This window comes from Babylonia areolata, chromosome 6, assembly GCF_041734735.1.
Source record: "Babylonia areolata isolate BAREFJ2019XMU chromosome 6, ASM4173473v1, whole genome shotgun sequence".
NCBI lineage: Eukaryota > Metazoa > Mollusca > Gastropoda > Neogastropoda > Buccinidae > Babylonia > Babylonia areolata.
In genome coordinates this window covers 41,272,369-41,297,368 of record NC_134881.1, presented here as the reverse complement: position 1 = coordinate 41,297,368, position 25,000 = coordinate 41,272,369, and the positions used below count along the sequence as shown (strand labels likewise).

The window sequence follows — 25,000 nt, the reverse complement described above, 5'->3', positions numbered from 1 at the left end:
TTGTGAATACATTTATAACATAGAGTGCTGGTCTTGTACTTTATTCTGTGTGAGACAGGGAGCCAATGGAGATGTTGCAAAAGAGGAGTGATGTCCATGACTCTTTGAATAGTTAGAAAAGCTTGGAAAACATATAGGCTATATGGGGATCAATGTATTACTCAGCGCTAGGCAAACACAGTGTTTGCGAATGAAAAAAAAGTGAGGGGGTATCGATCTGTCCATGCCAATGGAATAATGCACCAGGCATCGTCTGCCTCACGTGTGAAATATTTGATATCTATTCGAGCATTTCTGTGGGACTGTGTAGTCGACTGTTTCAAACATTTTGCACCATGATGGAATTTGCGTAATCAGTGGTTTGTTACAAAGAGGAAATGAAGACATAACAGAAAAAAAAGTGGAAAGGAATGATTTATGAAAAAAGATTAAAAAAAAATCACAAAGTCGTGTAAACACAGTAGAGATCACATCTTTCATCCTGGCGAGCAAACTAGAAAAAATAACAAAACAACAATAACAACATAACACACACATGCCATTATTTTAAAAGCATACACCTAAAAAAACCAAAAAAAACACCCAAGACAAAAAACAACAACAATAACAAACAAACAAAAACAGATGGGAAAATTTCTCTAAAACATTGAACAATAACCTATTTACATGGCTTGATCATCACATAATCGCTTCAACTGATAGTAGAAGGGGGAGGGGGGGTGTAGAGATACTGACAGAAGCGAACGGCAGGTCTCAAAAGTCCACAGTCCACGAGTTGGAACTGTCAGCCACAGAATGAGCGTCTTTGCCGCTGCCAACAACATACTTAACTGAAGATCGAGTTCTTTGTATATGACGCTGGAGTTTGGAAACGTATCGTGGTCAGGATGCTTGGGGCGCGCGACGGCAGCAGCTTCGTGACAATTACTTTGGTCTTCTTCGCTTGTGATGTTCTCGCCACAACAAATGGAGGTATTGGTAGAGAGAGAGAGAGAGAGAGAGAGAGAGAGAGAGAGAGAGAGAGAGAGAGAGGGAGAGGGAGAGAGAGTTTTCTTATCAGCCTATACATCTCTCTCTCTCTCTCTCTCTGCACACACACACACACACACACACACACACACACACGCGCGCGCGCGCGCGCTTGCTTCTTTTAACATCTATTCATTTTTTATGTTGCATTGCCAAGTCATTGCCGTATCCAGCATCAGAGAGACTTAGGAACTTAAACAAAACAACAACAGCAAAACACACACACACACACACACACACACACACACACACACACACACACACACACACACACACACACACACACACACACACACCAGCAACAACAACAACAATAAACAACAACAACAACAAAACACACCAAAATACAAACAAACAAACAAATATCGTTGCCTTTCCTATGTGTGGGCATTGTCACACAGCAGCGTAGGCTTGGAATCTGTATTTCCATTCTCTGAGGTGAATTTATTTATTTATTTATTTATTTATTTATGCAAGCTTATCTATTATTTATTCCCCCGTTGGTTTTTTTTTTGTTTTTGTTTTTTTTTTTTTGTGTGTGTGTGTGTGTGTGTGTGTTCTCAAGGCCTGACTAAGCGCGTTGGGTTACGCTGCTGGTCAGGCATCTGCTTGGCAGATGTGGTGTAGCGTATATGGTTTTGTCCGAACGCAGTGACGCCTCCTTGAGCTACTGAAACTGAAACTGAAACTGAGGTGAACGATCAGCCAAGGTTAGTTAACTAGCCCAAAGTGCCCCGCATGCAGCAGGTTACTGGCTTACATGGTATGTATACCTGCTAGCAGCAGCGGAGGAAAACCTCTGACACTGACCTGACCTAAACTGAGCCGAGCATTAGTTAACAGTGGAGATAAGAAACAATGATAGGTAACAACTGAAAGTTATTCGTCACGACAGCTGTATATAGGAACATAGAAATGGCAGTCCACCATACCGAGTATTTTGTGAGTGAAAAAGATGAGTGTATGTGTGGAGAAGGAGGGGGAGAGGGAGGGTGTGTGTGTGTGTGTGTGTGTGTGTGTGTGTGTGTGTGTGTGTGTGTGTGTGTGTGAGTGTGTGCGTGCATGCAGGGACACAGGAACGCTTTAGTCTGATTCTTTCTTTCTTTTTTTTTTTTTTAAACAATTCTCCCCTTCTGTCTCTATGCATTCCTGTGTTCAGTTCAGTTCTTCTTCTCCCATTTCTTGAGCTATAGTTATCTACTTATCTCTAGCTCATTTCATAATATAATTATTTACTTTTAATCTTTCAGACAGACCCCACCCACCCACTCCCACACACTCTCCCTCCGCCCGTTTGTTGCCCGTTTGTTTTCCAAACCCCATGCAATAACAACGAACACCTAAAGTCTTCGACGTCCTATTTTATGTTTTTGTTTTCCAACCCCACCTTAAAAACAGTCTCGGTAAATTTGACGTCACCGGAAGTCTTCAACGTCCATTTCTACATCAACACTAACGTGGAGGTGCTGGAGGCAGGGGTGCGTGACGTCACATCCGCCCAACAGCACTGGTTGCATCATGGGATCGACATGGGGCTGCAGGCCTGTGGGGACTTTCACTCCGCTCAGTATCTTGCCAGGTCAGCAGGTGTCTTTTATTTGGTTAGATTTGCCTAACCCCGAAAACAGAGTATGGCTGCCTACATGGCGGGGTAAAAACGGCCATACACGTAAAAGCCCATTCGTGTACATACGAGTGAACGTTGGAGTTGCAGCCCACGAACGAAGAAGAAGAAGATTAAGAAGAAGAAGAAATTAGATTTGCCAAGGCAGATTCTTTTCTTCCGAACTGATATGTCACAATGCACATTCAAAATATAATAGTAAACAACATTTGACATTCGATGAAGACAGCTCCAACAATTCTTCATCTTCTTCTTCGTTTTCTTATTCTTCTGCTCCTTCTTTTCCTTCAACTCTGTTCTAGTTTCAAGATGGAAGGTGGCAGAATGGTTAAGAGGCTTATCTGCCAATACAGTGTCTGTGAGGGTTTGGGTTCGAATCCCGGTCTCGCCCTTTCTCAGTCCCAAGATTGGAAAATCAAGCTGAAGGTCAAGTCATTCGGATGAGACGATAAATCGAAGCACTGTGTGCAGCACGCACTTGGCACACTTAAACAGAACCCGGACATGACAATTGACATAAATGTTGTCCTTTGGCAAAAGTCTGCATAAAAATCCTCTGTGATAGGTACACAAATATAATGATTATATGCATGCACTCAAGGCCTGACTAAGCGCGTAGGGTTATGCTGCTGGTCAGGCATCTGCCTATCAGATGTGGTGCAGCGTATATATATATATATATATATATATATATATATATATATATATCCCTCTCTCTATATATATCCGGTGTCCCCCAAAAAGTGAACCGCTTTTTGACTGAGCAGACGTTAAACGACAGGATAATTATGTCATGGGAGGAGATATCGGTGGAAGAAATACGTAAAAGCATTTCTGCTTGGAAGAAACGGCTTCGTTTAGTCGTGGAGGAAGATGGAGGCCACATTGAGCATTAACTGAAATAAGTGAGTTTTCCTCTGATATTGGAATTTTTGACATGCTGTTTTGAATTTGACAATACTCGCATAATTTGCGTCCGAACTTAAGATATTTTGCAGACTAGTTGATGATACTCTAAGGTTACTGTGTAAAAATTTCCAATGAGTTCGATTTCTCTATCACTGAGAAAATACTTGTCAAAAAGCGATTCACTTTTTTGGAAGACACCCGATATATTTTAATATATCCGAACGCAGTGACGATCAAGGTGGATTCTCTCTCTCTCTCCAATATATATATATTTGTTTGAACGCAGTAACGTCCAGGTTGGATTCTCTCGCTCTCTATCTATTCTTCACCCAGTCTTTCTTTCTCTTTTTTTTCCTTGCTTTTTAAAATTTTAAATTTTTTTTCCTTCTTCTTCCCTTCATTCTTACTTTCTCTCTCCTCCATAAATGTATTATTTGTACATGTCTTTGTACCATTCATATATGCTATTGATGTATTGAATTATGAGATGCACATGTTTACTTTTTTTGCTGTTGGAAGGGTGGGTGAATGGGGAGTAGGAGAATTTTTCTCCCTTGTGTGTGTGTGTGTGTGTGTGTGTGTGTGTGTGTGTGTGTGTCCGAACGCAGTGACCGCAGATCAGGGTGGATTCTCGTCACGACAGGTACCCAGACTTAACGCAGTCTTTCGGAGCCCACAACTACCGCCAAGCGGTGATGCACTACCTGTCCAACGGCCTCAAGGAGCGCCGTCACGGTTACCTGGAAGGAGGGTACTGGGGGCGATGGACTGTGGCGGACAAGGAGCATCGCCTGGTCGTCAGCGCTTCGCGGAGAATGGGCGGCGCCATTGACAGCCTCGTGTGGAACCACAAGGAGTTCATCAACGCCTGGGACCACGGAAGAGAACTGCAGATGGCGGTGTGTGCTTGTGGCGTGGTGTTGGAGGGGGATGGGGGAGGATGAGTTATGGGTCTTGGCGCTGTGGAATTTATCATCATTATTATTATAATAATTATTATTATTATATTATTATTACCATTGAGATGTTTTAAAAAAAAGATGAAGGAACCTGAATATGAAATGGAAAGAAATTCAAATACCATCTGATTCTTTTGACTCGAGGTTAACTCTTTCCATACGAACGGCGAAAGAGACGACGTTAACAGCGTTTCACCCCCAATTACCACCATCAAAATATTGCAAGCGGAAGGCTCTTATACTGAAGAGGTGAATGTTGACAAAGAATACCACAATTCTGACGACGGACGCTAAAGGTTGGGTCATTCAGACACCCACTGGACATCCGCGGGGTCTGTGTAGAGGAGAAGAGAGGACTGGCCGTACTGAGTGAGTTAAAACGGAGTAAGAGAGAGACACAGACAGAGACAGAGAAGGGTACTCTGGGGAAGTTTTGTACAGTTTAAATCTTTCATTTTCTTTGTCATACACGCTTTCTGATCTTTTAAGGGTTTTTTTTAGTGAAAAATCTTTGGTGTTATTTGAAAAAAAAAGAAAAGAAAAAAAGGAAGAAAAAAAAGCCCAGAAGTTATATTGTCTTGCAACATTTGATAGGCTCTCAAAGCCTGACCAGGGCCAGAACCCATTATATGCCCTCCCCTCCCCCGCCCCCTACTCCACCCGTATCCCCACAACCCACCCTTTTCAAAACAGATATGGTGCAGAGTTTAAGGATCAGTCTATACGCTTTAACAGCTCCTTGAAACTGACACTCTTTGTTTGTGTTTGTTTGTTTGTTTAGAAGTGCAGGTGTGATGTAGAATGATTATGATGGAGTTCTGCTTCGCATATTATTCTGTTGCCACATCCATCTGCTGATCGACTGATGGGATCTGCATAATATCGGGCATGAACGTAATTATTATTATTTTTTTTTTTTTATACAATTAACTCCAGGAAGACCTATTCCAGGATGTGCCTCCGAATGCTACTCAGTTTCAGTTCCTCAGTGAAGGACTTAAGTAGATACTATGAAATGAATTTATTTAGTCTTCAAAACTGAACGAGAAGTAAGTGATTCAAGTTGGTCTTTTTATCGACGGGCGCAATAGCCGAGTGGTTAAAGCGTTGGACTGTCAATTTGAGGGTCCCGGATTCGAATCACGGTGACGGCGCCTGGTGGGTAAAGAGTGGAGTTTTTTTACGATCTCCCAGGTCAACATATGTGCAGACCTGCTAGTGCCTGAACCCCCTTCGTGTGTATATGCAAGCAGAAGATCAAATACGCACGTTAAAGATCCTGTAATCCATGTCAGCGTTCGGTGGGTTATGGAAACAAGAACATACCCAGCATGCTCACCCCCGAAAACGGAGTATGACTGCCTACATGGTGGGGTAAAAACGGTCATACACGTAAAAGCCCACTCGTGTGCATACGAGTGAACGTGGGAGTTGCAGCCCACGAACGCAGAAGAAGAAGAAGGTCTTTTTATCGTTGACCTTTTTTTTTTTCGTAAACATTATTTTGATTTCTCTTCAACAATATTATTTAACGAACTGATGGGTACTCAGCGTTTGAATGACGTAATTCCTTGGACAGGCTGGGCTAATGACAATAAGCAACATGATTTGTTATTTTAAATATCTCACACCGATGAATGTCCCTGTGGCACAGGTACACAAACCCCAGAACATATTTTCCAACACCGCCCCACTTATGAGGATCTATGACGCCAGTTCTGGCCCAAGGGAGTAGAGCTACAGGCACAACTTTGGGGTGACCGGACTGACCTGGAGAAAACTGTGGGCTTCGTCAGGGCGACGAAGCTTCAAGTCTGACGCATCCCAACAAAATCGAACACTGAAGAAGAAAAAGATTTGTTATTTTGATTTCATTTTGCAGTTGCATGACACGTCATAGTCTACTTATCTCTGTTCCTTTCTTTTTGTGACCAGATGAATTTCTTACCAAACGGAGAATGTTACAATCCGACGGAGGCGGGAGGTCGCTATGACTTTCAGAAGAATTCATCTCACACCCACATCCAGTCTGTGCACGTTGCGGGACATCGCCTCACTACCAAGGTTTATAGACAGATACAGGTTATGCATGTATCCGGATTTTTGCCTGATTGTGCGGGTTTTTTTGTTTTTGTTTTGTGTTTGTTGTTGTCCTGTTTGTTTTTATTTGTTTAGAAATGATACTTCTACTTATATTGATACTATCTTTGGTCAGAGACCAAACTCTAATCGCTTTACAGGGTCGTTTGCACACAGTAAGCCGCCCACCTGGGTAGAAATGGCTGACAGCTGACTCTAGATGCTCATCATTCGTTTCCTTAATGTATCACAGTGTTTGCGATCAGGTGAATTTCTGTCAGGCTTCGATCACGCGTAAATACACTCGTACCCTTTGTTTTCCTTTCTAGCAGTATAATTCATTTAAAAAAAATCCACATTCCAGAAACAATTGTAGATGGTGTGAGAAAGAACGTGAGAATTGTAGCTCACAAACGCAGAAGAAGAAGAAGAAGAACCCCCCAGCCCCCACAACCTTCCCCCAATTCTTCCTCATCCCCTCCCTCTTCTTTTTCCCCGCAAAGACACCCCCCCCCCCACGCCCCTCGGCCCCCCTACCCACCACCAATGGTACCAGTTGCTGTTTTCTGAAAGAAAAAGTTAAAACTGACATCCTTCATCTGTAAAATGCGTACTTCTTTCCGACAGAACTTCACTGCATCAGACAAAAAATGTGTGTACAATGTTTATTTGTTCGCTTGGGCTTACTGTTATTATTTTTTTAAAGATCATTCTTCAGTTTATGTATATAATGGTGTGTGTATAAGTTGTGTGTGTGTGTGTGTGTGTGTGTGTGTGTGTGTGTGTGTCTGACATTGCGATGCCATTGCCTTGCCTTGATTTGCTTACGTTGCCTTGCCTTGTCTTGCTTTGCTTTGCCACACCTTAAGGCCTTGCCTTGCCATGCCCTGCCCTGCCCTACCCGGTCCTGTCATATCTTCTCATGCTTTGCCTTTCCGTGTCATGCCTTGCCTCATGTCGCTTTGCCTTGCCTTGCTTTGCTTTGCTTTGCTTTGCCGTGCCATGCTGTACCATGCTTAGCCTCGCATTGCTTTGCCTTGCCTTGCCTTGCTTTGACTCATCATGCCTCGCCTGACCAGGCCAGCCCACACCATGCCTTGCCTTGCCTCAGTCGCTTCGCATCACCTTGCCTTACTTACTACCAAACCCACCCCCACACCAATACAACCACATACTCCGAGATTCGTGTAACCCCTGCAATACACACCACACCACACCACAAAAAACGAAACGTATGGGTGAGTTTAACGACCTATTGGCATTTCGCTCTTAACCCTTTCACTGCCAGTCAATTTAGAGTGCAAAATTCCCTTGTGCTATAAACTCAGAAAATATGGTGTCCAAGAATATCTGGGGATTCCCCCTGTGGTGTGTAGAAAATGTGGCCTATTTTACCACCGAACATAAAGAGCAGTAGCTTCATGGATAACAGACCCATCATCTGGCCACCCTTCAGTCAGTGACATGGGTCCTCTACCTAGCTGCTGCATAAATGCTAGTTTGGCAGTGAAAGGGTTAAGGTCAAGTTTTTGCTCGTGGCTGTGGTCTGTGAAAAAACCACACCGTCCGCAGGTGCTGCCAGCGTTTTGGACGGAGCCGGACCCCCAGCACACCCACAGGCCGGGGCTTGGGTGCTCTGAGGGACAGACAGCCCTCAACACCGCCTTCACCTACCCCTTTCCCTTCTCCAAGACCGTCACGCTAGCCTGCCCCGCCGGCGTCACCCACCCGTGCCTCCACTTCCAGTCTTCCTTCACCATTGGCGGTACCACGATTATGATGTATTGTTGTTATTATGATTCGTGTCTATACGTGGTTAACTCTCTCCATACGAACGGCGAAAGAGACGAAGTTAACAGCGTTTCACCCCTATTACAACCATCAAAATATTACAAGCGGAAGGCTCTTACACTGAAGAGGTGAATGTTGACAAAGAATACCACAATTCTGACGGCGGAAGCTAAAGGTTGGGTCATAGAGACACCCACTGGACATCCGAGGGGTCTGTGTAGAGGAGAAGAGAGGACTGGCCGTACTGAGTGAGTTAAAGCGTTGGACTCTCAATCTGAGGGTCCCGGGTTCCAATCCCGGCAACGGTGCCTGGTGGGTAAAGGGTGGAGATTTTTCTGATCTCCCAGGTCAACATATGTGCAGACCTGCTTTATGTGCCTGAACCCCCTTCGTGTGTATACGCAAGCAGAAGCTCAAATACGCACGTTATTGATCCTGTAATCCATGTCAGCGTTCGGTGGGTCACGGAAACAAAAACATACCCAGCATGCACACCCCCGAAAACGGAGTATGGCTGGCTACATGGCGGGGTAAAAACAGTCATACACGTAAAAGCCCACTCGTATGCATTCGAATGAACGTGGGACTTGTAGCCCACGAACGACGACGACGACGACGACGACGAAGTTATGATGATGAGTATGCTTATGGGTTGTTATTTTTATCATCATCGTAGCACGCACGAAGACACACACACACACACAGAGTAACAGACGCAAATACACGGGTACACATGCATGTACCCGTTAACCGCAGCCAACCTCCCACCCCGTCACACCATCCTACTTCACCCCTACCCCTCTATATATATATATTTTTTCTTCTTCTTCTTTTCTTTTTTTCTCCTCTGGTATCATTATTCTGAAATGAAAGACGTAAGATTGAAGGAAACCACTACTACTACCACTAAGCCTACTGCTACACATACACCAAGAACACATACACACACACATACGCAACCCCCCCCCCCCCCACACACACACACACTATACACATACCCAAAGCCCCACTCTCCACACACAAACTAAGTCACACACACACTCGCGCTTGCACACACACACAAACACACAAATATGTTATTTGCTGTTGCGGAAGCTTTGCTGCGTAGTCCAACAGGACATTTGTTATAGTTGTTTGATGTTGGCGTTTATAACGTTTCCATTTTCCCTAGAGTTGTCTCTCCCTATTCACCCTCCACACATACACACACTTTTACCGCCCACCCCCCTCCCACAACCCCTACCCCCACGGTTGTTTTTTTTCTCGTCTAATATCACTTCAAGTGGAAAGACGTTAAACTGAAGACGAACGAACACACGCACACATATACAGAGAGAGAGAGAGAGAGAGAGAGAGAGCGAGAGAGAGCAAATCAAATCAAAACAAAACTAAAACGTTAACTGTTCCCAACAGGAGACATCCCACCCTACACCATTCTTCAGATGGAAGCCCCGACCGGTTACCTGACCGCCGACTTCACACACATCCAAAGCTTCGACCCGCAACAGGGTCACCTCGTCACCTACCAACGCGCCAAACCCGTCGTCATGTCCACCCCGGGTGGCCGCTACGCCATGGGGGTGTACGCCCCACCCGGCCAAGACCATGACAGACCTCTTCAGTACATGACCTGGACTTTCCACATGCCCACCGTGACGGATTCCACCAACAAGTGGAGTGTGGTGATGCGGAAGAACTCCTCTTCGTTCTTGTCTACTGACTCGGAGTTGCCGCCCATCATGTCGCAACCTGCGGCGCACCGTCACGTGCTGGCCTATGACGTGTACGCGTGCATAGGGACGGTGGATGACGTCGTGGAGTGCTTGATGACGCTGATGACGCCGGGTGGTGATGAGGGTTTGATCGGTTGAGTTTAAAAAAAAAAAGAAGAAAAAGAAAAAAAAAAAAAAAAAGAAAGAAGAAGAAAAGATTGATGATAAATAAAGAAAGTCGTTCTTTCTATATTTATCATCAATCTTTCTTTTTCTTTCTTTCTTTCTTTAATTTTTAAAATTTTTTAAAATATTTTTTATTAAATACAGCCAATCGAACTTTTAGACTCAACAATCAGGGGTTGTTGTCGCAATGTACGCGTTGGGTTGTAAGCACAGGTTTTTTGAATGAAGGCACTAGCAGAACTTAGTCTTGTACCGTGTTATTTGTTTTTGGTTTCTTTTTCGTTCTTTTTTGACATTGCAATGCTCTTATTAATATATTTTGTAAGAGAGAGAGAGAGAGAGAGAACAACATCAAACAATAGCAATGACATCACTCTCTTTTCCCGTATACCTGCGCAGCATAGGTGCTAACAGACACATGCTGGCACACACACACACACACACACACACACACACGCGCGCACGCACGCACACACAAATTAAGCGCTCATGTGCACATGAACACAACCCTGCAAAAATAGCATGCATTTAAATCAGCTGGAATCTTTTTTTAATGACAAAAAGAAAGTACACCCCACTTGAAACAACCTATTAAAAAACAAAGAACAAAAAACAAACAAGAAAAAAACCGCCCAAAACAACAACAACAACAACAAAAACCATATAAAAATAAAGAAAAAAGAAAAAAAAGCTCGGCTTGGAAACGGAAAAAAAAGCAGGGGAGAGAAATCCATCTCATATCTTTGCCTGTGTTGGCAAAACACACACACACACACACACACACACATAAACAAACACACACACACACACACACACGCGCGCGCACACACACACACACACACACACGCAGAGTCAGCAACATCCCCAGATGACTATGACATTGTCCTTCATTCATCCTATGTAGATATACTTGAACAGAAAACAAAATTTCGTGAAGGGCACGTCCAGCATTGATGCAGACATTTTGGAGTTCCTATTGCAGAACTGGCAGACATTAATTTTTTGTGCATATACGTTACAGACAACAGGGACACGAGCTCTGCATGTTACACGATTTAAAAGAAAAAGAAAAGGAAAGGAAAAGAAAAAAAACAACCAACACACACACACACACACACACACACACACACACACACACACACACACACACACACACACAAGACCGTTCACTTTACATAAACGTATAACACAAGTCTCAGACTGAGACATTCCCGTATATATTCCAGTGGAGTACATGATGGCCAAGTGGGAGCATGTCCGTACCTATTGCTAGCGAGAGAAAATAATTTGAGCCGGGTGCGAGATTGAATCCCATACTCGCCATCATATTATAGTATTTTCTTCCCCTCCACTAGAATTCCCATGAGAGGAGGTCTGGACGCGTAGTCATTCGCGGGTAAGTCTATAAACCGATCGTAACCAACTGGGAAAAGATCGGGGGAAAAAAGAGTTTGGAAATTTTTTTGCTGGTGCATAAAATAGCTTTCACCCAAACAGCTGCATAATTCCACATCAGATTCATTGGCTTATCTGAAAACATATTAAAACACACTGTTATAATTGTATGTGTTTCTGTATTCTGGTGTGTGTACCAACTAATTTTGCTGTTTGTGAAACAGAAAACAAACAATAATTTGATCTTTTTCTACAGTTGTGGTCTCCGGCCGAGTTGTCTTTTCGCCCTTGACCTTTGCGAATAACTCTGGAGTATGATAGGCTTACGGAGAAAATATAAGAAATAAATTGCTGTTGTTTCTTTTTTTTTTTATACTGTACCTAATTATTTTGTAACAGAAAAATAAAAGTAAGGTTACAAAACTATGGAACTAATTGTTAGTGTAAGTCAAAATTATAGTGCAAATACATTCATTGCGGAAATGTTGCTTGGTTCCTTGGAGACGATTCAACTATGGCGGACAACAGTGGAGGTGTAAGTACAACTTTGAGGAAACATGTTTGCTTGGAGAAGTAATGAAATGACATAAACTATCTTTTTCCATTATTGTACACGTATGGTCCTTCACAGGGAGTCTGTTAGACAAAATGCATTGTTTTATTCTTTGTTGTGATGAATTTCAACTTTTCCCGCCTGCAATTGTTGACCATCGTTGAGTGATAGAGTGTTTCGTTTCGAATTAGATTGGTGAATTGTTTATGGCAACACCTTCATCTCTGGTCTTAATCCGCAAGAAAACTAAATCCCTTTAACACTGGAAACGAAATATTCAGTTGGTGTATGTGTGTGTGTGTGTGTACATTTTAATACTGAATCTCTGTGTATCTGCGCCAGATTTTGTGCATCTATTTTATAATTTTTTCTTCACTCTTCAGTGATGTAATTTAGTTTCTCTGCTTAGCAGAGATGGTGTAGCGTATATGGACTAGTTCGTAAACTAGGATACATCAATGATGAAGCTGAAAATAAAACTTTATGAAACTTCAGACACAATTAACAGAATCACAGAATCACAAAAATGTTTGGCTATAGGCTAAAAGCCTTTTGCCCTCATAATCAGTGTCCATTTGTGTGCTTTTGGATCACTTGTTGTGAACAGACCCTTGTTTAAATCAGGCATAGTGTATACTACATTTATCTACAGCTCAATAAAGATTTAACTCTGTGGAAAATACGTGGTCCTTAAACTTTTTGTCAATGTGATTTTTGAAGGCGTTTACCGATGGTGCATTGATGGTGTCATAGGAAAGGTTATTCCACAGATTTATGATACGGTTAGTAAAAAACTTGCGGAACTGGTTAGTTAAGAAATTAGTTTTGTTTATTTTGAAGTTGTGTCCTCAAGTTTTATCGTAGTTAGCCATAGTAAACAAGGAAGAGGTGGTGCAAGGATCATAAATATTGTGCATGATCCTGTATACTTCAATGAGATCACCTCTTAATCTTCTAAACTCTAGGCTAGGCATATTAAAAAGAGCCAGGCGCTCGTCATAACTAAGATCTCGAGTACTATTAGTATTACTAGTTATACACTTGGTAAATCTGCGTTGAACACCTTCAATCATATTTATGTGCTTTTTAAGGTAAGGGCACCATACTGAGTTTCCATATTCAATAATGGGTCTAACCAGAGCTTTGAACAATGGAATCATAATTTCGAGAGATTTATTAGTTATAGTTCTCAAAAGAAGACCAGAAATTTGATTTCCCTTTTTCACTATATTATTTATATGTGCCTCAAAGCTTAGTTCTGGATCCATCGTGACCCCTAAATCTTTTTCGGCAATTGTACTATCCATTGTTCGAGTTACCCCCTTTTCCTGTATCGTGTACTGATACTGTGGATTATTCTTTCCAAGATGCAGAACTTTGCATTTCTCGCTGTTAAATTGCAGTAGCCAAGTATTTGTCCATTTAACTAGATTATGGAAACACATTTGTAAGTGATCTCGATCTTCTATATTTCGGATGGCAGAGTAAGCCTTGGTGTCATCTGCAAAGATTTTTACTTTACAATCTACCTCACCAGGCATATCATTTATATATTGTTCATATTGTGATGGCCAAAAAAGGCATGTAAAGGTGGAGGAGATTTTACCCAGTTCAGTCATGTTTTCTTGTCTGTGTTGTGATGTTGCACCGGGCCCAATTTCTCATTTGAGATGATTCAGTTATCCCTGTCTTGTAATATCATTATGCATAATAAGTTTCCAACTGAATTATCTGCTTGTATTATAACAACACATTCTGATGTGGAAATAGCTGCATTTGACTTGTTATCAGTTATCGCAGGCTTTTATAAAACTTATGTATTGTTGATTGGGCAGTACCAGTAATACTGATTCATCACATGTCATGAGGTTTGTGTCAGGTACCAGTGTTTTGATGCAGACATTTTGTTTTATTTTCTCAAATTGAGATCATGCCTTTGAAAATGCTAAAACTTATTAAATTCACATTTTTGACAGGAGATGTTTCCTGACTATGAGTCAGTCAAAGGCATTTATTTATTTATTTATCTGTTTTTGTTGACGGGCGCAATAGCCAAGTGGTTAAAGCATTGGACTTTCAATCTGAGGGTCCCGGGTTCGAATCACGGTGATGGCGCCTGGTGGGTAAAGGGTTGAGATTTTTACGATCTCCCAGGTCAACATATGTGCAGACCTGCTAGTGCCTGAACCCCCTTCGTGTGTAAACGCATGCAGAAGATCAAATACGCACGTTAAAGATCCTGTAATCCATGTCAGCGTTCGGTGGGTTATGGAAACAAAAACATACCCAGCATGCACACCCCCGAAAACGGAGCATGGCTGCCTACATGGCGGGATAAAAACGGTCATGCACGTAAAAGCCCACTCGTGTACATGCGAGTGTACGTGGGAGTTGCAGCCCACGAAAGCAGAAGAAGAAGAAGAAAAATCTGTTTTTGTTGCGCTTCACCAGGAGGTTGGGGGGACAGGGGCGCCTCCTATGGAGACTGTGATAGAGATGTCGGAGCCCCAGGGTTCCAGCACCAACACAAAATCGGATGGAGGGGGGGTAGAGCCAAAGGTCATCAACATGAAGGCTGTCAGTGTTCCGGACGAATCACAGGTGTCCGAGGAAATCCAGGCCATGTTGGACAACATGGACACTGATCCCTTTTCTGAAGATGAGGTACAAGAGGCTATGGGGATAAGTGTGTTTGTGTGTGTGTGTGAGTGTGTGTGTGTGTGTGTGTGTGTGTGTGTGTGTGTGTGTGCAGTGTGAGTGTGTGTGTGTGTGTGTGTCTGTGTGTGTGTGTGTGTAGTGTATGTGTGCAGTGTGAGTGTGTGTGTGTGTGCAGTGTGAGTGTGTGTGTGTATGTGATGTGTGTGTGTAGTGTATGTGTGCAGTGTGAGTGTGTGTGTGTGTGTGTGTGTGAGTGTGTGTGTGTGTGAGTGTGTGTGTAGTGTGTGTGTGTGTGTGACTTTGTGTGTTTTACTGGATGGATGTATGTGTTCACAGGTTGAGGTGTGTGGGTAGAAGATGTACACATGTGAGCATGAGTGAGTGAGCTTGAGTGTGAATGCAGGTGTGTGTGTGTGTGTGTGTGTGTGTGTGTGTGTGTGTGTGTGTGTGTGTGTGTGTGAATATGTGCGTGTGTAAATATGTGTGTGTGTATGGAAATATGTGTGTGTGTGTAAATGCATGTGTGTGTGTGTGTAAATATGTGTGTGCAAGTGTATGTGTATGTGTGTGTGTTTGTGTGTGTGTGTTTGTGAGTGTGTGTGCGCGCGCGCGTGTGTGTGTGTTTAAGTTAAGTGTTTAAGTTAAACCAGGGTATAAACCAGTTGATTGTCTGTTTCTTTTTGATCAGCATCTCTGAGAACAAGACACGGTTACCAAGTTACTTACCAACAAAAGACTTACCACATTTATCAGTGTTTGTTGAATTTTTTTTAAATGATGGCTATGCTACCAGAAACAGATGTAATGGAAAATACAGCAACGTTGTCATGTATCCTTTTGTTTTCTGCTCAGGCTGAGCTCCGCTTTTTGCATTCCAAACCAACATGCTTCATCATTCTTGGGAAACCTGGAGTGGGCAAATCAACCCTGGCACGACGCTTCGCTCAGGAGTGGAAATGTGAACTGATCAATTGTAAGTTTGGCTGTTTGTATTCATGGCTGTTTATTTTATATTCAGTCATGGTTTTAGGACTCTTGTGTGTGTGTGTGTGTGTGTGTGTGTGTGTGTGTGTATGCATGAGGAAGTGTGTGTGTGTGTGCAGGCATGTGCATAAGTTTGTTCATTCTATAGTTTAATGTCTTTTCATGGGAAGTGACATTAGATGGTATGTGTGTATGCATGCATGAGATATATATATATATAGATAGATAGATAGATAGATAGAGAGATAGAGAGAGAGAGAGAGAGAGAGAGAGAGAGTGTGTATGTGTGGGTGTATGTGAATGTATGTAAACAGGGAACGTTTTGTTCGTGTACACACATGTTCAGACGCACATACTTGCAAGCTAGAGCACGTTTTTATGCCCCCGTATGCACTGTGTGTGTCTTCAGCGACAGAGCTGCTCCTTCAAAACATGGAGCTGCAGACTGAGATGGGACAACGCTGTGTCGAGATCCTGACAAGGGGGGAGGCAGTGCCGGAGGAAATGGTTCTGAAGATCATCCAGGACAAGATAGACTCTCCTGAAGTTGCCCACCATGGTACTGGAATTGTTCCCTCTTTCGGCTGGTTATATTTTCGTTTTTGTTTACTGTTTCGATTTGACGATTTTTTTTTGATTTTTTGATTTTTTTTACCCTTATATTCCCTTTTACGTTGTGTGTGATGATTATAGGTTCTGTTACCTACTACCATTTAAAAAAAATTATTGTTGAACAAGATAGAGGCTAAAGCTAAGAAGCTAAAAACACATGCCCACAGCAGTACAGAAGTATTCAAAGGAACCAACCAGCTGTTAAGGATAAATCAGTACTTATGTTACAATTGTTAAGTTCTTGAGTGGCCCAGGACATAAACCTCCATCCACTTCTTGTGCTAAAAAAAAGTGCTCCAGAGCGGCAATCTGTGTATGTGGCATTGTTGGAATGTTGATATTGTGAAATCATTTAACTCATGTCAAATTATTATTGTTTGATAATGTGTTCAGTAGTTTGCATTATAGAATATTTTTTTGTGTAATTATTACCCTGTATGACCATGAATTCCGAAGCAAACAGTTGTCACTGAGCATAAAATAGGCTTGGCACTGAAAGGGTTAAACAGCGTCCAAAGGTGACAATCCAGTGGGTTCTGTGTGCAGGTTACGTGCTGGATGACTTCCCCTGCATGTCAGAAGCCACCATGACCATCAAGGACCAGGTGGAGCTGATAAAGAGCTGGAAGCTCAAACCTGACTTCATCATCAACGTCAAGGTAAGCCTCCTTAAACCTGACTTCATCATCAACGTCAAGGTAAGCCTCCTTAACTCTCTCCATACGAACGGCGAAAGAGATGACGTTAACAGCGTTTCACCCCAATTACCATCATCAAAATATTGCAAGCGGAACGCTCTTATACTGAAGAGGTAAATGTTGACAAAGAATACCACAATTCTGACGACGGAAGCTAAAGGTTGGGTCATTCAGACACCCACTGGACATCCGAGGGGTCTGTGTAGAGGAGAAGAGAGGACTGGCCGTATTGAGTGAGTTAAACCTGACTTTATCATCAACGTCAAGGTAAGCCTCCTTAAACCTGACTTCATCATCAACATCAAGGTAAGCCTCCTTAAACCTGACTTCATCATCAACGTCAAGGTGAGCCTCCTTAAACCTGACTTCATCATCAACGTCAAGGTAAGCCTCCTTAAACCTGACTTCATCATCAACGTCAAGGTAAGCCTCCTTAAACCTGACTTCATCATCAACGTCAAGGTAAGCCTCCTTAAACCTGACTTCATCATCAACGTCAAGGTGAGCATACTTAAACCTGACTTCATCATCAACAAGAAGGTCAGTTGTTGTTGCCTTCTTAAACCTGACTTCATCATCAACATCAAGGTAAGCTGTCATTGGTAATTCTTAAACCTGACTTCATCATCAACATCAAGGTAAGCTGTCATTGGTAATTCTTAAACCTGACTTCATCATCAACATCAAGGTAAGCTGTCATTGGTAATTCTTAAACCTGACTTCATCATCAACATCAAGGTAAACTGTCATTGGTAATTCTTAAACCTGACTTCATCATCAACATCAAGGTAAGCTGTAATTGGTAATTCTTAAACCTGACTTCATCATCAACATCAAGGTAAACTGTCATTGGTAATTCTTAAACCTGACTTCATCATCAACATCAAGGTAAGCTGTCATTGGTAATTCTTAAACCTGACTTCATCATCAACATCAAGGTAAGCTGTCATTGGTAATTCTTAAACCTGACTTCATCATCAGCATCAAGGTAAGTTGTTGTTGCCTCCTTAAACCTGACTTCATCATCAACATCAAGGTCAGTAGTTGTTGCCTCCTTAAACCTGACATCTTTATCAAGGTCAGCTGTCGTTGCTTCTTTGATTAAACCTGACTTCAGTGTTAACACCAAACTGAGACTGCCCTTCATTTTGCAGATGCCTGATAACGATCTTTATAGACGGCGCCTTGGGCAGAAGCTGGACCCTTTGAATGGTGAGCTGTACACCAGGGAAGTCTACGCTCCAGAGAAACCCTTGCAACCGGTATGAATGATCGCTTTATCGCTGATGTGGATAATGTTTTGGTGTGTATCTAGTATATACCAGTACTTGTGTGTGTGTATGTGTGTGCAGTGTGTGGAGGTGTAGTGTGAGTGTGCGTGTTTGTGTGTGTGTGTGTGTGTGTGTGTGTGTATGTGTCTGTGAGCATGCACCTGAGTGCCTTTGTATACATGTGCATGCACTTGCATTTATGTGTGCATGTGTATGTTTGCTTGTTAGAGTTGCATTCCATAGTACCATTCTGTCTGAACGCAAAATCGACCCTGAAAGACAAATTTGGAATCTTCAAAGCTGCACTCATTCCAAGTTTTATTTTCCCTCCAAAAATGTTTTTTTTTTTGTTTTTTTTTGTTAACCCTTTTAACCCTTTGAGCCCTGACAACCGTTTTACTGGTGGTGGGGAGGGGTGGCATAATGCCTGGCCACCGGTTGAGTGGTGTGTAAACACTTGTGTCATGTTTTGCTATTGGTTGACTTATATTGAAGAGCCAGTCAGAAAAACTGTAATATTCTGACGTCAGCGAACGTAGTACCAACATTGCCGCGCCTTTTCACTGTGTTTTGTGTATGTGCTTTGGAGAAAAAAGATTGATTTCTACCATGAAGTGTGTAGAGTCTCAACCTGACATGCCTCCTTTGATCAACTGATTCTGCATGCTCAGATTCATTTTCAACATCACCAACTGTAGCAAAATCATCCGATTCAAATTCTACCTCACTATCAGAGTAATCATTGTCATACTCTTCTTCCGATAAATCATCATGCATATCAATTACTTGCTGCGTTGTGTACAGTTGTTTTCTCGCATGTTTTGTCCCTGATTTCTGCCCTGACAGGCCAGGTTGAGACTCTGCACGCTTCAAGTGTTTATGCACCGCTCAACCGGTGGCTGGGCATTATGTCATTTTTCTCTGCCACCGGTAAAGCGGTGGTCAGGGCTCAAAGGGTTTAATACCAATTATTTGCAAATTTTGGCTCAGGAGCTCAGGCAGAAGGGTTAAAATTGCTCAGGAACTCAGGGCTCAAAGGGTTAATCCATTGAGATCAAAGAACTCTTGTAGTTCAGTTTGTGTCAGCCACTATTCTGTGTTTGGATTTCTTCCTTGTGGGATTGCATTGCTTTTGTTCAGCAACATGAGTTACACACCACTGATGAGTGCACAAAAAAAAAAACCACCCAGTAACTGCCAACCCCATGATGCAGGCGGCTAGCTTGTGGTGCAAATGACCCTGCGTTTGTAAAGCGCTTAGAACTTGGTCTCTGACCGGGGATAGGCGCTGTATAAGTATCCATATCATTTATTCGCTCATCCGTTCACTTCAAGCTCATGCAACAGTGATCTTTTTTTAAAATTTTTTTTTATACCAAGCTTCAGCAGTCAAGGGGTTAAAGTGTGTGTAAAAGAAAAAAAAAAGAAAAAAAAGAAAACAAGAGAGGCAAGGCCTTCAAGACTCTTGTGATAAATTAAGTCCCTTAGCATTAATTACAGAGTAATTTCCCTTTTTTACTATCTGCACCAAAACGTTTTCAAAATAAATAAAAATTCCATGCTTAGCAAAACAAGTTCCTGTTTGAACAAAAACTGATAATAATGACTCCTCTTGTTGTTGTGTCAGAATAAGAGGTCAAAGTGCCAAGTTTAGAGAATACAAAAAATATAAATATAACAGTAAATGCAGTTTGCATATAATTAGGCTTTTTTTTTTTTTTTTTGTGCCCATCCCAGAGGTGCAATATTGTTTTAAACAAGATGACTGGAAAGAACTGAATTTTTCCTCTTTTTATGCCAAATTTGGTGTCAACTGACAAAGTATTTGCAGAGAAAATGTCAATGTTAAAGTTTACCACAGACACACAGACACACGGACACACACACACACACACAGACAACCGAACACCGGGTTAAAACATAGACTCACTTTGTTTACACAAGTGAGTCAAAAAAAAGGAGTGTGCATTTGTGAGTATGAGATCAGGCTGGCGTACACTATGAACACGACATGGGGCTGAAGACTGACATCTGATTTTTTTTTTTTTTTTCATGACAGCCGAGCCCTGACAAAGATGAGGAAGAGGAAGACGAGGATGAGGAGCCAGAGGATGAGGAGGAAGGGGAAGAGGTAGGTCAAAGTTCAGTCACCATCATCATCACTCTGGACGCACGTTTTACCGAGATGCTCGCGCTCGTCTACCAAATGTCAGCGCTTTGGCTGATAATTTATTTTAGCTCATTATTAGATTATCATTAACTTTTTTGTAAATATCAGATATCATCATCTTTTGCAATATATTCTCCAGATCAGGTGTACAACACTTTCAGAAAAAAAACAGAAACATAGCAAAAATGATTTTTGTATGTTTCTATGTCATTTTGATATGTCGGCTTCTATGTTCTATCTGTCTATCTATCTGTCTGTCTGTCTGTCTATCTATCTCTCTATCTATGTCTCTGTCTGTCTAAGCAGCAGATTCCTGATGTTCAATGCGCTGATCAGGCCTTGAAGATGTACAGGTGATCTACAATACATTATGTACATATATATGTCTGTATCAGTCTATCTATCTATCTATCTGTCCAATTTTTCAACAGAACGAAGACTCCACAGCAGAGCTGCCCCTGGAAGTGCTGGAACGCCTGATTCGCCGACCAGAAGACATGCAGCCCCAGGTGGATGAAAACCTCAACGCATACAAGGAGAACATGCTGAGGATCCTTGAGGTGAGATCCTGTTTTTCCATCTTTTTGCCGCGTTTATCGCATGCTGCGTCACATGTTTACGGAATGTATTGCAGTACAATGCAGTATCAGTATCAGTATCACTATCAGTAGCTCAAGAAGGCGTCACTGTGTTCGGTCAAATCCGTATACGCTACACCACATCTGCCAAGCGGATGCCTGACCAGCAGCGTAACCCAACGCGCTTAGTCAGGCCTTGAGAGAAAAAAAAAAGATAAAATAAAAAATAACAAAAATAAAATAAAAATTAAAAAAAATATAAATAAAAAATAATAGATAAATATCTAGAAATACTACTACTACTACTACTATTTATAAGGCGCAAAATCTTGATTAAGTCAACTCTAGGCGCGCACACACACACACACACACACACACACAAAAGCAAATACAATGCAGTGCAGTACAATACAATGCAATGCAGTACTCTACAATACAATGCAATGCAGTACTCTACAATACAATGCAATGCAGTACTCTACAATACAATGCAATGCAGTACTCTACAATACAATGCAATGCAGTACTCTACAATACAATGCAATGCAGTGCAGTACAATACAATGCAATGCAGTACTCTACAATACAATGCAGTGCAGTGCAGTACAATACAATGCAATGCAGTACTCTACAATACAATGCAATGCAGTGCAGTACAATACAATGCAATGCAGTACTCTACAATACAATGCAATGCAGTGCAGTACAATACAATGCAATGCAGTACTCTACAATACAATGCAGTGCAGTGCAGTACAATACAATGCAATGCAGTACTCTACAATACAATGCAATGCAGTGCAGTACAATACAATGCAATGCAGTACTCTACAATACAATGCAGTGCAATACAATGCAGTGCATTACATACATGCAATGCAGTGCAATACAATACATTGCAATGCAGTACTCAACAATACAATACAATGCAATACAATGCAGTACAATAAAATGCATGCAAGTAACCAAACAATACAATGCAGTGCAATACAATGCAGTGCAGTACTCTATCAATACAATGCAGGTGCAATACAATTCAATGCAATGCAGTACTCTCAATACTTACAATGGCAATTACAATGCAGTGCAATAAAATAGCAGTGCTGTACTCTACAATACAATTGCAGTGCATCAATACAATGCAATGCAGTACTCTACATACATACAATGCAATACAATGCAGTGCAATAAAATGCAGTGCAGTACGCTACAATACAATGCAGTGCAATACAATTACAATGCAATGCAGTGCAATATAATGCAGTGCAGTACTCTACAACACAATGCAGTGCAATACAATTACAATGCAATGCAGTACTCTACAATACAATACAATGCAGTACAATAAAATGCAGTGCAGTACAATACAATGCAATGCAGTACTCTACAATACAATGCAGTGCAGTACAATAAAATGCAGTGCAGTACAATACAATGCAATGCAGTACTCTACAATACAATGCAGTGCAGTACAATACAATGCAATGCAGTACTCTACAATACAATGCAGTGCAGTACAATACAATGCAATGCAGTACAATACAATGCAATGCAATACAATACAATACAGTACAATACAATACAATGCAATGCAGTACAATACAATACAATACAGTACAATACAATACAGTGCAGTACATTACGATACAGTGCATCTTTATTCATCCATTTTGAAATTAATTGTGCATCCAAAGGCTCACCGCTCACCCTACACAATATCTCAGCCCACAGCCAAGTCCAGCACACTGGCAACATGGCAAAGGTTAGATCGTTTTTTGTTTTTTTTTCGTATATTGGTTTAGGGTTATACTAATTTGTACTGCAATGTTGCTGTGTGTGTGTGTGTGTGTGTGTGTGTGTGTGTTGTGCATGTGTGTGTGTGTGTTGTGCGTGTGTGTGTGTGTGTTGTGCATGTGTGTGTGTGTGTGTGTGTGTGTGTGTGTGTTTTACGTGTGTGTGTGTGTGTTGTGCATGTGTGTGTGTTGTGCGTGTGTGTGTGTGTGTGTGTGTGTGTGTGTTGTGCATGTGTGTGTGTGTGTGTTTGTTGTGCATGTGTGTGTGTGTGTGTTGTGCATGTGTGTGTGTTGTGCATGTGTGTGTGTGTGTGTGTGTGTGTGTGTGTTGTGCATGTGTGTGTGTGTGTGTTGTGCATGTGTGTGTGTGTTGTGTGTATGTGTGTGTGTTGTGCATGTGTGTGTATGTGTGTGCATGTGTGTGTGTGTGTTGTGCGTGCGTGTGTGTGTGTGTGTGCGTGTGTTGTTCATGTGTATGTGTGTGTGTGTGTGTGTGTGTTGTGCATGTGTGTGTGTGTGTGTGTGTGTGTGTGTTGTGCATGTGTGTGTGTGTGTTGTGCATGTGTGTGTGTGTGTGTTTGCAGGATTACATGGCAGATCACAACCAGCAGTACTTGGTTGAAATGGACGGCAACCAAGCTCCCAGTGTTCTGTTCAAGGTACATAGATGTTGTTTGTCACTGACAGTTTGACATCCACGGTAAAAAAAAAAAAAAGAAGAAAGTTTGATATTAGTATTTACCATGTATATTTTCCTAGATGGTTTAACTGACTCAGAACAAATAGTTTTCTCCCTTGCTATTTTCCCAACAGACGACCCATTTGTTAGAAAAAAAAAATCACAAAAAATACAAAACATAAAGTAACTGAATGAAACTTGCTGTACTTGACCCACTGACCCCTCTCCTCATGTTCTGTGTACGCCCACCCCTGTCCCTCTTCACTGCTCTCAGAAACTGAGTCACTGTCAGTACCTTCTTGCTGGTAGCTTTCTTCACTGCAGATACTTTATGCAGTGTGTTCATCATCCTCGTCGATGTAGAAACCTTCAGTTTGAAACATTTCAATCACTTCAGCAGCAGTAAAAGCCGCTGTCGTGATCTAGTTTGCTCCAAAAATTTCCACTTGTATCACCTGCGACGCCATTTTTGATACATATACAGATTAACTTGTCATGTGGGGTACTCACTGGCTCACTGGTGAGTGTGTTGTTATGGAATCTCACGAAGAAATTCCATTCAACCCATGACACGTTCACAATTCCCAGTGTTGCTGTGATTGTTATGCTACCCCATGAGAAAAACGTGGAAATTTTTTAAATTGTTGAAACGGCTATAGCGTTCCTTTGTCCGAAACACTGCCTTACGTCAGGAACACTATAGTGTTCCATCATCCAGAGTGAGTTAAGATTTACTCTCTGTCATTTTAAAGGGAAGGAAGATGTTTGATGGTTTTTTGGTTGTTTTCGTGTGTGTGTGTGTGTTGTGTGTGTGTACATGAAATAGCCTGCATGACTACTTTTTATTATTTTTATTTTCTATTTTTTATTGTTTTGTGAGAAATAGGAATATGAATTTTGAAAAGACCCCAGTATAAAAAAAAAATAGAGAAAAAACCCCAGAAACTTTGAAATACTTTTTTCCCAACAACATATGATTAAGTGTCGTACACCTAAACTGCAACATAGAAGAATGACAACTTGTCACAGGAAGAAAAGAATTCTAATGGGAACACACAACACATCCAGAAGAAAACTGACTTTACATTTTTTCAGTCATTCTATTTTCCCTCTGCAGCAACTTAAAAATTATTATTTGTATTCCACCTTTGGGTTTACACACGTTTTGTTATTGCATCATAAAAAGAAATCACCCTTTTAGTGATTCTGTGGCACATTAATACAAATTCCGTCTTTGGGTTTACACTTGTTTTGTTATAGCATCATAAGAAATCAATCCTATTAGTGATTCTATACCACATTCTAATTCAAATTCCATCT

At 41.6% G+C, this 25,000-nt stretch overlaps 2 protein-coding genes across 3 annotated transcripts in view; both read left to right on the top strand.

Annotated features, from left to right (window-relative positions):
* The first annotated feature begins 753 nt into the window (after nt 1-753).
* Nucleotides 754-10,262, top strand: LOC143283532 (uncharacterized). The gene is made up of 6 exons (XM_076589777.1): nt 754-972; nt 2,428-2,608; nt 4,206-4,461; nt 6,457-6,585; nt 8,173-8,365; nt 9,805-10,262. Exons 1-6 carry the CDS (start codon nt 888-890, stop codon nt 10,260-10,262), a joined length of 1,302 nt encoding a protein of 433 aa, XP_076445892.1. The 5' UTR covers nt 754-887.
* A 1,915-nt stretch (nt 10,263-12,177) lies between these two features.
* Nucleotides 12,178-25,000, top strand: part of LOC143283017 (adenylate kinase 9-like) — a 68,778-nt gene continuing 55,955 nt past the window's right edge. For both annotated transcript variants that reach the window (XM_076589008.1, XM_076589007.1), the window contains exons 1-9: nt 12,178-12,219; nt 14,689-14,901; nt 15,748-15,868; nt 16,289-16,438; nt 17,038-17,150; nt 18,344-18,451; nt 20,520-20,591; nt 21,062-21,190; nt 23,586-23,660. In XM_076589008.1, the coding sequence (XP_076445123.1) occupies nt 12,199-12,219; nt 14,689-14,901; nt 15,748-15,868; nt 16,289-16,438; nt 17,038-17,150; nt 18,344-18,451; nt 20,520-20,591; nt 21,062-21,190; nt 23,586-23,660 (1,002 nt within the window). In that variant the 5' untranslated portion in view covers nt 12,178-12,198. The remainder of the gene's footprint in view (nt 12,220-14,688; nt 14,902-15,747; nt 15,869-16,288; nt 16,439-17,037; nt 17,151-18,343; nt 18,452-20,519; nt 20,592-21,061; nt 21,191-23,585; nt 23,661-25,000) is intronic.

Coding starts and splice junctions, on each gene's coding strand:
- LOC143283532 (XM_076589777.1), top strand. CDS start 888: ATGCTTGGGGCGCGCGACGGCAGCAGCTTCGTGACAATTACTTTGGTC. Junction 2,609..4,205: donor TCCGCTCAGTATCTTGCCAG/GTCAGCAGGTGT, acceptor TCGTCACGACAG/GTACCCAGACTTAACGCAGT. Junction 6,586..8,172: donor GACATCGCCTCACTACCAAG/GTTTATAGACAG, acceptor CACCGTCCGCAG/GTGCTGCCAGCGTTTTGGAC.